This window comes from Crocuta crocuta, unplaced genomic scaffold (assembly GCF_008692635.1).
Source record: "Crocuta crocuta isolate KB4526 unplaced genomic scaffold, BGI_CrCroc_1.0 scaffold374, whole genome shotgun sequence".
In the NCBI taxonomy this organism is placed as follows: Eukaryota; Metazoa; Chordata; class Mammalia; order Carnivora; family Hyaenidae; genus Crocuta; species Crocuta crocuta.
Window position 1 is genome coordinate 3,703,583 of NW_027532613.1, and position 14,529 is coordinate 3,718,111.

The 14,529-nt window shown below is 46.5% G+C and overlaps 2 protein-coding genes across 7 annotated transcripts in view; one reads left to right on the top strand and one right to left on the bottom strand.

Annotated features, from left to right (window-relative positions):
- The window catches only part of PTS (6-pyruvoyltetrahydropterin synthase), a 49,303-nt gene that overhangs the window by 19,294 nt on the left and 15,480 nt on the right, over positions 1-14,529 (bottom strand). The window lies entirely within an intron of this gene.
- On the top strand, positions 1,874-12,828 carry PLET1 (placenta expressed transcript 1). The gene is made up of 4 exons (XM_077780537.1): positions 1,874-2,107; positions 6,873-7,074; positions 9,814-9,875; positions 11,911-12,828. The coding sequence occupies exons 1-4, from the start codon at positions 1,927-1,929 to the stop codon at positions 12,153-12,155; spliced, it is 690 nt and encodes a 229-aa protein (XP_077636663.1). The 5' UTR covers positions 1,874-1,926; the 3' UTR covers positions 12,156-12,828.

The following is a 14,529-nucleotide window of genomic DNA, read 5'->3' on the forward strand; positions in this document are numbered from 1 at the left end:
GGGCAGTTTCTATTGGTTGGGAGGCATTTTTCCTATGTACTGACCATACTTTCTTGTTCCTTTGTATGTCTTATAATCTTTTGTTGAAAACTGGACATTTAAAAAATATACTGATGTCATTTGGATATGTGATACCCCTCCCTCCCAGGATTTGTTGTAGTTTCTATTGGTTTTTACTGTTTGTTACTGCTGCTACTGTTGTCAGTATAGTGACTTTTATAAATTAGTTCGGTGAGGTCTATCTTCTTTTCATTATTTTTTTTTTCTTTTAGAGAGAGTGAGCAAGCAAGTGGGGGAGAGGGGCAGAGGGAGAGATTGAGAGAAAATCCAAGTAAGCTCCATAATCAACAGAGCTCAGCCCCTTCAGAGTCCAATGCAGGGCATGGTCCTGGGACCATGACCTGAGCTGAAAATGAGAGTCGAACACTCAACCGACTGAGCCACCCAGGTTCCCCCTCTATCTTCTTTATCATGCGTGGCCACTGAAGTCTCTGCTCAGTTCACTTGGTGGTCAGCTGTTGAAACCTGAGAATTCTGATTTACAGGCAATTTCCAGATAGGTCACATAGTGACAATTCTCTGGAAATAAGACTTTTGGAGAGCTCCAAACTCATTCTGTCCTCTTCCACTGGCTGCTTGTTTGCTGGTCTTCATGGTTCCCATAATGGCAAATCTGTGGGTTTGTTTTTTTTTTCTAATGTTTATTTATCTGAGAGAGAGACAGAAAGAGACAGAGCATGAGCGGAGAAGGGTCAGAGAGAGAGGGAGACACAGAATCTGAAGCAGGCTCCAGGCTCTGAGCTGTCAGCAGAGAGCCTGACCCAGGGCTCAAACTCATGAACCACAAGATACGACCCAAGCTGAAGTCAGACGCTCAACTGACTGAACCACCCAGGTGCCTCAAAGCTGTTGGTTTCTAAGGTTTCTGCAGAGCTGGGGGGGAGGGGGGGGCGGGAGAAGGCAAGCTAAAATGCCACAGTGCTCACTGTGCTCAATGAGATTCAGCCAATTTTCTTAAACAAATCCTCCTCAGATTTTTGCAAGTCAATTTCCTTTGGTCAATTTCCAGAGTTCTGAGAAAATTGATTTTGACCATTTTTGCTGCTGTTGTCACTGCTTTGCTGGAGGAATAGACTTTTCAGAGGTCCTTGCTCCACCATTCTGTGAGTGCTTCTCTTGAGGAAACATTTATAAATATCACCTTGATTCGATTCTTCATTTTTTTGTTTCCTTTCTACTCACATAGTACTCTTTCAGTGAGCAAATCATAAAAATCAGAAGAGAGATAAGAAAATGTATTTTCTGATTTTTTTAGTAGTCCCCTTGTGTGATGGTGCTACGGAGGAACATACCAGGAGCCAGGTGGACCAAAGCTGTTTCTTTCCAGAAAATAAATATAAATCCAAAAGTACAGTCTTCCTAATTCTATGTTAGTCACAAAAGGAACTAGGATTGGAGACACTGTTGATAAAGGAGAGCTAGAAAAGCGTATGTAACATTCCAAGAAAAGAGAGTTTTTACGTCTGGATTCCCTACAGGGAGAAGAGTGGAGCTTCTAAATGCGCCAGGTATGTGATGATTGCTCCACTCTGGCTTTCACTTGGCCAGCACTGAGCCTGTTCTCAGCAGCTTGCTTCAAGTAGCAGATGCTGAGATAAAGGAGATGCAGAACAGAACCATAATCAGTACCTTCCCCTTCTTGAGCAAAACTGGAATTGGTAAAGGGTCATGCTGACGAATAGCAGGAGATTCATTCTTGGTGAGATCCTGGGCTGCATTCCAGACACCAGTTCATTTTAGGGAGGAGTGGGAAGGAGATTTGCATTTATGACCTCACACAGGAGCTCCAGCCCCGGAGCATATAAACAGGTGAGTCGTAGGTATTACCCAGTACCGGGCCCAGCTGTTTTCAAACCAGTCAGGACCATGGCAGTCCTGGGCTCCACGCTGCTGCCACTTGGGCTGTTTCTAGGCCTCGGACTGCTGTGTTCTTCTGCCAGCTCTGCAGATGACATTGACAAATGCATATTCTTCAGTGAGGTCGCCACCACTGGCCCAGGCATCACGGCCAATTCAGATGTCTATGACAGCAACAGAAAGTACACAGGTGAGGAGAAGCCGTTCTCTCTGTTGTCCTTTGTCTTCTATGGGGAGTTACCAGAACCTCAGAGCACAGCCCTCCATTCCTGCTCTCAATCACACAGAACATGTGTCTTTGACCCAAATGGGAAGCAGGGGCAGAGACAGAAAGAAAGAGAACATGTGATAGAGTTAGCTGGGTGGGGCTGCTTCTGCCTGTTCTCTGAGCAAACCTGAGTCGGTGGGCCATGAAGTCCCAACACCAGGTTAACTGAGCCTCACCAAGAGCTCACCTTGGTGAGCGGCAAATTCTCTGACTTAAAGAAAATGGACATTTGTATTACTTTCGGGGGTGGTATCTGCATCACAGTCTGTAGTGCGTTCGCATCCATTTGATAAAACAAGGCCCCAAGGGTGATGGCACATTGCATGCCGGGAGACGGTGTTCACCTTCAGTGTGTGGGAGGAAACCCTAGTGAGCTAGGCAGGGAAAGTGTTACTATCCCACCTTGTTCATGAGCAACCTGAGGCTGAGAGAAGTGAGGTGACGGCTCAGGGTTTTACTGCAAGTAAGCTGCAGAACCTGCTCCTGAATCTTGGTCTTTCCTTCTTAATCTGATGCTTCTCTTCGAGGTGCCTGGGAACATTCTCCAAATTTCCCAAACCTTGTAAGTCAAGGCAGGTGCTTTCTAGCTACATTCATAACAACATTGAATACAGTGGTTTTCATGTATTAATGCATTTATTCCTCACAACAACCTGTGAGGCAGGTACATACCACAGTCATTCCCATTTCATAGATAAGAAAACAGAGGCAGAGGTGATAGTCACTTGCTCAGGTCACAGAGCTTCTGAGGGGGTGGCATTGGGATAGGAGCCCAAGCAGCCTAGCTTCAGCTATCTGGCCCCTAACCGCTGCACCACATGCCCCTCACTACGGTACTGAGCGCTGAGACTGCTAACAATGTGCTGGGTACTGTTCCAAGGATAAATGCTATTGTCTTCCCAGATGCGGCACAGGAGAGTTAAAGTTTTACCCAAGGACATGGTAGGGAGCATTGTTAATATCTGAACCCAGGTTAACAGCCGAGATCTGTCCAGCTCCGTTCGGCCAAGCTGCCCGGCTTCAGAGCCTGCTGTCTCATTACTCTGCCATCCTGCTGTCCTAGAACTCGACCTCAGTTCTGCAGGGAGCACCAGCCTGATATCCACACCCATGAACCAGAGTCCAGACATCGGCAGGAGAAGGACCATGGTCTGCCTTCCACACTCACCCGTCTTGTCCTTTCTCCTGTTTCTTTCATGGGGACTGTCACTAAGGGCCTCGGTTGTGACTTGGGTCACTGTATCCCACTCCTTCAGGCAGCGGCTCCTATCCTACCAAGCCAGGGAGGATAATCTTATAATTCAAGACGACGACAGGAAGGCATTATGTGTGACCTTATCTACGGGGAAGGACTTGTGGGGGGGAGGGTGGTCAGAGAAACAGCTACACAAGAGATCACAGACCCCAGGCTTGAGATAACATATCACGAGGTGAGGGATTCTGCTGCGGAAATGAAAGGAAAAGAAATCTACCTTGTGAAGATGCTGGGGGAGAGACATGTAGCATGGGGCCTTCTGAAAATAGGGAGATGGGAGAAAGAACAGTCAGGAGAGGTTCTTGAGACCCTAGCAAGGGAATACGCTGTGTGAGAGGGAAATCAGGCATTTACAGAGGTGCTGGATAGAGCAGGGAGAGTGGGGAAGGAGGAGAGGAGCTTCAGTTCATTGAACACCTACTATGTGCCGGGCACTTCTCCAAGCTTCATATGACTTCGGCTCAGAACAGAAATGTGCTAAAAGCTCTATGATAAACTGAATCACAATGCAAATGATTTGAGAGTCAAAATCCTATGTTCACAGAGACATCAAGTGCCAGATTCTACACCTAGGATTACAAACAGGCTCCGTGATTTCCTTGTAAAGGTGTCACTGCAGGACTCCACGGGGACACAGGACTTTTGGGGAGACTGGGTAAATACCCACAAAGGCCAATGGCTTCTCCTTATTTTCATCTTGAATTTTTTTTAATTTCAGGGTTTGTGTCAACATTGGCAGGTCCTATATAGACTTGGTGTGTCCCATGGTACAACAGTAGCTCAGGTGGTATCTTAGGAGAAGTTCCCTGGGTCTGCCTCAGTATCAGGGAAAGAAACCCATGATGCAGTGACATTTATATTAAGATTGTGCTGTGTAAGCAATGGCCTCCATTTTTCCCTTCAGTGGGCAAGAGGGATATAACTTACTTGCCTTTTTCCTGCCCCTTCATCTTTAAGGGCACTGTACAACACTGGGTGTACAACTTTTTAAATCAATCAGTGAGTAGTTATCTGGTGCCCTCCAGGTGCCCAGTGCTGGGCTGGTCAGATACTGGCATGGATGAAACCACAGTATATTATAAGCCAGGATGTAGTTATGGACTCAGCTCCACAGATATAAACATAAATGTTTCAGGAGGGAGAGGGAAAGAGGGCTGAACTGGCCCGGAGGTGGGTCATAGGCAGGGTCCTGGAGGGTAAGCGGGGATGCATGATGAGAAGGCAGAGTCCCAGACAGATGATCCCACATGAACAAAGGCCAGAGGCAGGTGCATCTGCGGAGCCAGAAGAAGGCCGGCTTCCCCAAGGGCAGGAGGGCAGAAAGCGCAGTGAGCCAGGTTAGGAGGGTCATGAAAGCCATGTGCTGGGTCCTATAATCAAGAGATGTGAAAATATAACAGCAGAAATGTTTAGATCCTCTAGAAAGATGGGCACTTTGACGCTTTTGGAGAGTACTGTATACAGAAGGATGTGTGTGGGGAATCTGATCTGGCTGCGGCCTGAAGAGAGAAGGTAGAGGCCAGAAACCCAGACCACAGATGCCTGGGAGGGAAGAAAGGAGGCAGGAAGCCAGAGAGAGAGAGAGAGAGCGCGCGAGCTGGCAGAAGCCAGGGCAGAGGGAAGAGCACGCCCCCAGCAGAGCTGACAGACTTGGTGAAATCCGCAGGACAGCCCTCACATCTACAACAGCAGGGCCCATGGGGTTTGGCTCAGCCACCTCTTGATTGACAAAAACAAACAGAACAGAAATGTTTTGTGCTTAAAAATAAATAAATAACAATCACCATTCATCCTACACTCATGTTTAGTCTTAACACTCTTCTCTGTGCTCCTCCCAGGAACCGTATAAGATAAGGTATCATGATCTCCATGTAATGAGGGATAATGTCATTATCCCCAGACATAGGACCAGCCTTGGTGCAAAATGAGCATTCAACAAATAGTTGTGGAGTGAGTGGCGAACAATAAGGAAACCAAGGCTGAGAGATGAAATGACTTGCTCCTAAATGTGAGAACTACAATTCTTTTTTTTTTTAATGTTTTTTTTTGCTTTTGTTTTTGTTTTTGTTTTTTTCTGAGAGAGAGAGAGAGAGACAGCATGAGCAGGGGAGGATCAGAGAAAAAGAGAGACACAGAATCCGAAGCAGGCTCCAGGCTCTGAGCTAGCTGTCAGCACAGAGCCCGATGCGGGGCTTGAACCCATGAACCGTGAGATCATGACCTGAGCCGAAGTCAGATGCTCAACTGACTTAGCCACCCAGGCGCCCCCCTGAGAGCTGCAATTCTTATCTAAGATTGTCTGATCCCTATTGTGCTACTGGCTTGATTTGCTATGCTTTGTAAGAAGTCATTGGAGGAATGTGAGTGGCTGACAGGGACCTGGAGAATAACCCTCTGGCAATGAGAAATTCTTTCAGAAGGGATCTTACTATTCTTTTTTAATGTTAATGTATTTTTTGAGAGAAAGAGAGAGCTAGCCAAGGAGGTGGAGAGGGGGAGAAAGGGGAGAGAGAAGAGAGAGAGAGAGAGAGAGAGAATCCCAAACAAGCTCCATGATGCCAGCACAGAGCCCATTTCCAGGCTTGATCTCACAAACATGAGATTGTGACCTGAGCTGAAATCAAGAGTCGGGCACTTAACCAACTGAGCCACCCAGGCACTCCTCACAAGGGATCTTCTAAGGGAGCAAATGGACAGACTGAAATGTTCTCTTGAAAGTCCCTTCCCACCCATCATAATGCTGGAATCTAGCCTGGGGTGCACTCACAGGGAAGACTCAACAGGGAAGACTCACCTGATTGGGGAAGGTCAGGAAACCCTAGGGTTATCTGACTGGTACTGGGGCTCAGAGACCCTATCCCTTCTCTCACACTTGACAATAGAGATCAGGAGCATCAGCATTTCTGGGATCAGGAAATGGGCCCTGCTTCGATTTGTCACTAACAGTCCCTTATTTCATGAGACTTCCCAGGGGTCCCACTTGACCCTTTTTCATGCATCAATCACATCTCTCCTCACTCTCCACTTCTCCTGACAGAAGGGGAGAGGGGCTATCCCTTTCATCTGGCAGATGGGAACCTGGCTCCAGAGGTTACAAGCCAGCCAGGAGCCCCCCCTCCCATTATACAGCAAAACCAGGGCTAGGGTATTGGTCTTCTTACACTGTTTAATGTAGGAAATTAGGAAAAAACAAAAACGCACTAGGAAGAAAGTAAAAATAATCTATCACCCCACTACCAAGAAGTCACAAATAGTCATAAATATTTTAAATTTCCTTCCAGACTTTTTTCATCAACTTCCTTTAAAATAGGACCATATTATATGCACATACTATTTGTAGCTCTCTTTTTGCACACTAGGTTTTGATTTCATGACCTTCATTCCTGTCACGCTGCACAGGTGGCTCACTGTTCCCTTATCATTCCCTCATAGTATGGGTTCCTGTGAATGCCAATATCAGCGCTGTGGTCCTGCGAGCCGTGGATGAGAACAACAACTCACTAGGCCTCTGGGAAAAAGCAGACAAGCTTTGCAACAGCAGCGCCCTGTATCACCTGGAGAACTTGAATGGCAAGCTTTTCACGGCAAACTGGGTTTCTCCTAACTCCACGAACATAACCACAATCGAGCTACAGTAAGAACCCTGTCTCCATGTGATGTGTTTTGGGCTCTGATGGGCTTTTTGCAGATGGGGTTTATGCAGTTTTATGGTGACCTTAGAGGCTCAAAAGGCACCCCAGACATGGTGTGGAGAATTTAGTAGCTATGCTCCTTATCTGCCTCACCATTCTCTGTCCCACTTTTTACCTACAATTCACGTGTACACACACGCACCACCACCCCCACCCCACCCCAGGCAGGCTCAACACAGACAGGAAGATCTAGCGTTGAAGAAAGCCAGAGCTGGACAGTGGGTAAAGTAAACCAAGCTAACAAACAAATGAAAACCAAATTTATTCAGGACTGTTGCAACAGGAGAAGAACCTAAGATAGAACCAGGCTCAATTTTGAACACCACGTGGGCAAGTGGGAATGTATCGCCAAGGAGCAGGGTGGGGGTCACTGAGAAGAAACAACAAGTCCTGTAAGGAAGATTCTGGCTAAACTGACCTAACAGGATTCTTGCAGAAGGCAGGCCAGGGTGAGAGGTGTTACCTAGAGTGGTAGAGAAGGAAGAACCAGGTATGAGGGGTGAAGGGTGAGAGGTAATTGCCCAACTGACTTTGCAGCATTCTTGCTAAAACAGATTTTACAAGGAAGTGCACAGATAGGCCTGGGAGAAGGTTCTGGAGCCTGACTAAAGTTTGGTTAAGCAAAGAATCTTTATCACTGGGCACACTGTTTGCTTCAAATTCCAGAGAGTCACTTTTTAAAAACAGATTCGTTTTGGAAACGGCAATTATGATGATTGTGTAATAACACTGGCTTCCTAGTGTCACACAGAATGGACACACTCAGATTCTGAGGCAAGGCCACCTGGGGCTCCTCATTCCACTTTAACAAAACAACCTTCCTCTCAGCAGGGGATGTTACCCAGGTTACTTTAGGAGCCCACGTTGAGAGGCCCTCACACTTTCAGACTGCCACTTTGTACCAAAAGGGCAGGTCTGGCCATGAAGCCATGTCCCTCGTGAATAGCCACCAAGTCTGCAGACACTGGTGGTGATGATGCCGTCAAGCCATCCTGCCTTCCCCTGCCACGCCCAGGGCCTGATGGGACATGGCTGGTTGGCTCTGGAGAGGTCATTTTGCCCAGGGTAACTTCTGAGAGTGGGAATGTAAGGGAGCTGCTACATTCCAGCCTCCCCATGACAGCAGTCTCTTAGCAGCCAGCCAAAGATAATCAGGGCACTGACTCTGCTCACACGTCACCTCATTAAAGCCTCCACACTCCACAGTGACCACCTGCTATAGGAACAGCACATCTCCACTGATAGTGTGGTCTCCAGACCCTTCCTCGGTCCACACGGCCGACAGTGGGGGGACCAGCAAGCATGATAGGTGTTCAGACAGCAGGGAGCTCCACCGTGCTGGGTGGGGCCCACGGGGACATGAAGAGGCCCCTGCCCGCAGGGCTCCACAACGAGTTCCGGGCAGGCAAGGCCTCTACAGAAATCATCACAGAGGATGAACATCACTTCCTTCAGAAAGCATTCGCTAAACCCCCAGGTCAAGTTCCAGCTCTCCCCTTTTCATCCCCAAAATTTCCACTGTTTCGTCACAACACATAGCAAAACTGAGATCCATTACTTAACTCATTTGCTGATTGCTTTAATTTTTTTTCAATGTTTATTTACTTTTGGGGGGGTGGGAGGGGCAGAGAGGAGGAGACACAGAATCCAAAGCAGCTCCTGGCTCCAAGCTGTCAGCACAGATTCTGATGCAGGGCTAGAACCCACAGGCTGTGAGATCATGACCTGAGCCAAAGTCAGATGCTTAATCGACTGAGCCACCCAGGCGCCCCGATTGTTTTGTTTAAAGTCTGTCTCTCTGGACAGACTTTAAGTGCTGCAAGGGTAAGAACCATGCCTGTCTCATCCATCACTGTCCCCTCAGCACCAAGCACAGTGACCGGCATGTGGTGCACACTCATTAACTGTTGAATGTATGAACGAGAGACTGAGTTGATAGTGAAACCACTGTAACAAGAACAGCACACCAAGGGGTGCCTGGAGGGCTCAGTCAGTTAAGCATCCAATTCTTGGTTTTGGCTCAGGTCATGATCTCACAGTTCATGGGTTTGAGACCCCTGCTTGGGATTCTCTCTCTCCCTCTCTCTCTGATCCTCCCCTGCTCACTTTCTCTCTCTCTCTCAAAATACGTAAATAAGCTTTAAAAAGACAATAACATACCAAGTTATACAGGTCATTTAATGAACATTGAGCACCTACTCAATGTACATTGTCAGGCATTGCTGACAACAGAAGCTGGCCCTCCTGTTGCAGGAGAGGCTCACAGCAAGGCAATGCTGTCGAGGAGCAGGTCTCTCTAATGGAGCTGTGTTTGGGTTAATGAGAACAGGGAGACATGACTTCACAGAGGTTACTATTGAGTATATGGACAAATGGGACCAGGACAGAGATCACAGGCAAGACTGGCCTGGACAAGGAGCAGAAGTGCATACCAGCCTGAGGGGAGTTCAGGGTGCTGAAGTTGGTGGGGTGGGGGATGGACAAGAACTTAACTGCAGCAAGACCATGGAGGATCTTAGTCAAGACAATATAGACAAGACCAGTATTTAATGATCTGCTGACTATGCCGTAGAGAACACAAGGTCGGGATCCTCTGGGAAGGCAGAAATGGAAGCAGGACTCATGAATTCCATAACTGAGGTCCTCACCATGATCTCTCATTGATTATTTGCCCCCCACAGAGCCTTCACTATCAATTCCTACAACGTAGCCGCATTTTCCTCTCTGCTACTAAGAAGAAAAGGTAAGTTTCTCTGTGGCCTATGTTACACATCTGGCAGTCATTCAGTCAGCTTGGAAAATTACTCTGTGGGTGTCCTAGAAGACTCTTCTAATCATGCATTATCCAGATGTCAGATGAGTCCCCCAACACCTAAGACCTACAGAAGATGGTTCAACCCCTTATCCGAGGCCCTCTGGGAAACAAAAGTCATTCCCAACTTACCTGCCAACTCCCAGGGGCCTTTACCTCTCAGTCATCTGTGGCGCTAGACTATTGCTTCCTCAGGAGCCATTATGGATAGGAAAGTCAGCTCTTTCTCTAATTTCCACAAAGAATTCCCACTCACACAAAGTGTTCATATGTATAGCAGACTCTAACCAAGGGGCTGAAAGGAAGAGGGGGAGATTTGCATAAAGAATGGTTGATAGTGTAGAAATACTCATACTTTCCTTCATTCTCAGAGTGGCCTCTGGCCACCACCACTACCACCAGAGATTTCCACTGACCTTTCATGGGCTGTCTTCTCCAACCTCAAACCATCCTGAAGCTCCTCGTCCTTCTCCTCCCTTCTCTATTCTCTTCCTTCTCTCCTACCTCCTTCTAGGGAGCTAAAACAAACTCGAGACACTGACGTCCAAGAAAGATGGGTAACTCACCCAAAGCCATAGAGAAAGCAAATGATGAAATTAGGACTCATAGTCCACATCTTAATACTTTCTTCCACTTTTCTTAGATTTCCATCAAAACTAGAAAGACAATATTTTATTCCTAATGAAGTTTTAAAATGCAAAGTTCAACCAAGAACAATAAACATTAGTCTTTCTCAGTGTCCAGATAACGGGTCTTCCTTGGGAGCCCCCCAATGCTGAAATACATGCAGCATAATGCCCATTTTCCTGCTGACTGTGCGTTGCAAATGTGGTCATAAGGGATATCTATTTTCAACAACAGATTTTAAAGTTATTCTGCCTAAGGAAACTATTACATGAATGCCTTCACGGCTTCCTTGGTGGTTCCCCTCTGTGGAAATACCAGGGTGTTATTTTCTTCCTCAAGGATAGTTTCAAGATGAACACTCGTGTAAATGCCAAGAAAGAAAGAAAAAATATTTGTTTCTCGTCAGGATTCCTTAAAGTGGTTGTGTTCAGACCTTGTGGCTCAGTGAGATACTAGAGAAACATCTGCCCTGGAGAAGCACTAAATGAGATAAGGCAAGGCCTCTTAGCTGGAAGGCACCCTCCTGCTGGGGGACAGTGCTTGGGCCTGAGCAGATCACGGGATTTCTACCTTCTTCTTCTTCCATATAGTCCTCTTTGATCCACAGACCCTTGGAGGCATCATTACAAAACTCCAGTTTTTCCAGGATCAGACTACCCCCAGGGTCTGGTTCTCTCTGCTTCTCTGCAAGGCAACCTCAGAGAACCCATGGATAGTCAGATCCCTGCATGTGAGAATGACATGTGCCTCTGAAACCACAGAAAGAGATTCAGGTGTTTGGACAGGGCCTCTGCGCTTGCTTTATTTTTTAATTTTTTTACAAATAGTTTATTGTCAAGTTGGTTTCCATGTAACACCCAGTGCTCATCCCCACAAGTGCCCTCCTCCATATCCAATCCACCTCCCCCCAACCCTCCCCCCCCCAGAACAGGGGTAGCCATCCTCAGTCTGGATGGTATCTAGTTTTGTAAGCTTTACGTGAAACCTTTGAAATTAGGTAAGGAAAAAATAAAACCATGCCATTCTGGATGATACTTTCTAATATAACATTAAGGACATGAAGCCATGAGGACTACCCACCCAACAACAAATTTGGTAGTTGTATAAATTACTTCCCCATAGGATTGTGTAGACCTTAAGGGTAGAGAATCCTACTTACTTGTGTTTTGTCCCTTGACATTCTGCAACCCCTAGTTTTCTTCATCCTCTACATATACTTGTCCACTGAGAAATGTCTACTGAAGTTTGCTCCAGCATTCCATCAGATTAGCCTCCTTTCTCTACTGCTCACCCCCACCCTCCCCAGCAAAGAAATTCTGATGCTATTGTTTGTTTCCAGAGATGACCATCTCCCAGATATCCACGACCAGGACAACCCCAAGCCCAAACCCAATGACAAGACACATCTCTACAACCAGAACAACCCCAAGCCCAAGCCCAATGACAAGACACATCTCCACAACCAGGATAACCCCACGCCCGACTCCAAGGACAACCAGCCTGGCCAACAAAACCTTTCTCTGCCCCATCACAAGTGCCATTCAGATCCTGCTAGTCTTTCTCACCAGCAAACTCCTATCCTAGAAGGAAGCTAGGAAAATAATTGTTCCTGCCTCCTCTGCATCTCCTACACTGAGTTCCAAGCTAGTACTCTGACAGGTGTGCAAATGAAGACTTTACATTCTCAAAAGTACAACTCTACTGCCACTGCTTTGGACAGAAAAACAGAGACCTTGGGGTCACTTGGTGGAGGGTAGCTAGTTCACTCACTGGTGGACTTGTGGCACATAGATGTTCAACTGGACCTCTCAGGACACAAAGTAGGTGTTTTTCTTGTTAACTACTTAGACCTGGTCTGGGTGTAACCTGGAATTCTGGTTCTCGGTTTCACATGCTGACAGCCAATTCCTTGGCCAATGTAAACTTTTGTTCACTGCCAAATGATTCCTCCATGCCTGAGTCTCTGTGGGAAAAACCTTCCCTCACTTCCAGGATGATCTCAGATTTCTGACCAAACCCACTCAGGCTACACAGAGGTTCTATGACTCATGTCACTCAACAAGGAAAGGAGAAAGGAATAGCCCTGATGCTATTGGCCACACCAGTAGCATGTGAAGGGCTAGAAAAAAAGAATGTATCAAGTCTGAGCAACCTAGAATGGAGAATTACTATGGTATAAAAGATATTATTTTTTTTTGTCATACCAAATAAGCTATATTTCAAACAAGAATAATAAATGTGTTACATTCAAATATAAGTCTTTAATGAGTGGTTACTCTAACTTAAAGTACTAAATGTTATTTTTTACTCATGTATGTGAACATTAAAAAAATTTAATAGAGTGGTGGGAGTGTGTATGTTTTCAAAGACAGATCCAAGGGTAAAATTTTCCCAATTTTATTTTTCCTCAAGTTACAAACTGGTCATTTTTCCCCCTCATGGTAATTTCCACTAAGAAACAGGCAAAATATTTACAGTATTCATAATACAATGTAAAACCAAAAGAAAGCATAGGGTTTCCAGTAATACCCTGCTGATAAGCAACAAACTTTTCTTTTAATAATTATGCTAAATTCCAAGATGCCAACATCCAGCACCTAGCCTTCCTTGGGGACAGCTTCTGTCAATTTCTTCCTCTTCCCTGAGAATAGACCGTGCTTGCCTACTTGTAGGTGTTTTTAACTTTTGTTGAGAACTGGACGTGGTGAAGGTTATAACATGGTGACTCTGGAATTCAGGCTCCCCCGCGCCTCCCAGGGCATGCTGCTGCTTGTTGAGGGCCTCCGTCCATCTGTTCAGGGATCTCTCAGCTCTTCTGTGCAGACTCCACTCTTTTACTTTTTTTAAATGTTTGTTTGTTTGTTTATTGAGAGTGAGGAAAAGAGCAAGCCAGGAAGGTGCAGAGAGAGAGAGAGAGAGGGAGAAAGAAATCCTAGGCAGGCTTTTAGGCTGTCTGTGCTGTTGGTGCAGAGCCTGACATGGGGCTCAAACCCACAAACCGTGAGATCATGACCTCAGCCGAACTTCAAGAGTCGGACACTTAACTGAGCTACCCAGGCAACCCGCAGACTGTGCTCTTTGTTGAGTGTGGTCAGTGATATCTCTGCTATATTATCTCAGCAGTCAGTCAACCTCATAGATTTTCTTACATGTCAACATTTAGCAGCCTCTTTCTTCATTAAGCATTCCTCGAAAAGCTGGAAGGTTGTTGTTGTTGTTTTTTAATTAGATCCTAGAGTTTGTGGAGAAAGTTCACTGACATTTTTTGCCAGCTGAATGGGTGCTGCAGTGAATGGACTAATTCATGGAGCTCCCTATTCTGCCTTTTTCTGTGATGTCACTGAGTAGCCACCATTAGTATGTGCCAGGCACTGTGCTAAAGCGTCATCGCAGTTAATCGTCACAACGACCCTATGAAATAGAGCTGTTTTATAGACGAGGACACTCAGGCATAGAGAGAGAAATAACTTGCCCAAAGTCACTCAGTGAATAAGTAGTGAAGCTGGGTCTGGGCCACTTCGGAGCCTGCACCATTAACCAGGACACTCAAAGGGCCCCTGTGTGGCTTCTGCATCCCCTGGCATCCTCCAGGGCAAATGGGTCCCCAGGGTCGTATGACAAGGAAGGCATGGGAGGTACGGGTGTCTGTCAGGGACACAAGCAGGCTGTGTGCTCCAGCAGTCCTCCTCCACGCCCCACTCTGCGGCCACCCGAGATAAACTGCAATGAGCCAAGACCCACCGAGCGAGTAACAAGTTTCGTATTTACCTGTCACAGCCCAGCGTGGCCTCATCTCAGGTTCAATGTGGAAGGTGTGACAATGATTGGAGCCTCAGCAAAAATAGTCTCTCAAGTTGGAAAACTTTGAGACTCGAAGAACTCAGGAGAGCGCTGAACTCAGACATGCAACACAGAGGTAGCTGTGCGGGAGCACTGGTGTCGGAGGCAGGGAAGCCTG

Coding starts and splice junctions, on each gene's coding strand:
- PLET1 (XM_077780537.1), top strand. CDS start 1,927: ATGGCAGTCCTGGGCTCCACGCTGCTGCCACTTGGGCTGTTTCTAGGC. Junction 2,108..6,872: donor CAGCAACAGAAAGTACACAG/GTGAGGAGAAGC, acceptor ATTCCCTCATAG/TATGGGTTCCTGTGAATGCC. Junction 7,075..9,813: donor ATAACCACAATCGAGCTACA/GTAAGAACCCTG, acceptor TGCCCCCCACAG/AGCCTTCACTATCAATTCCT.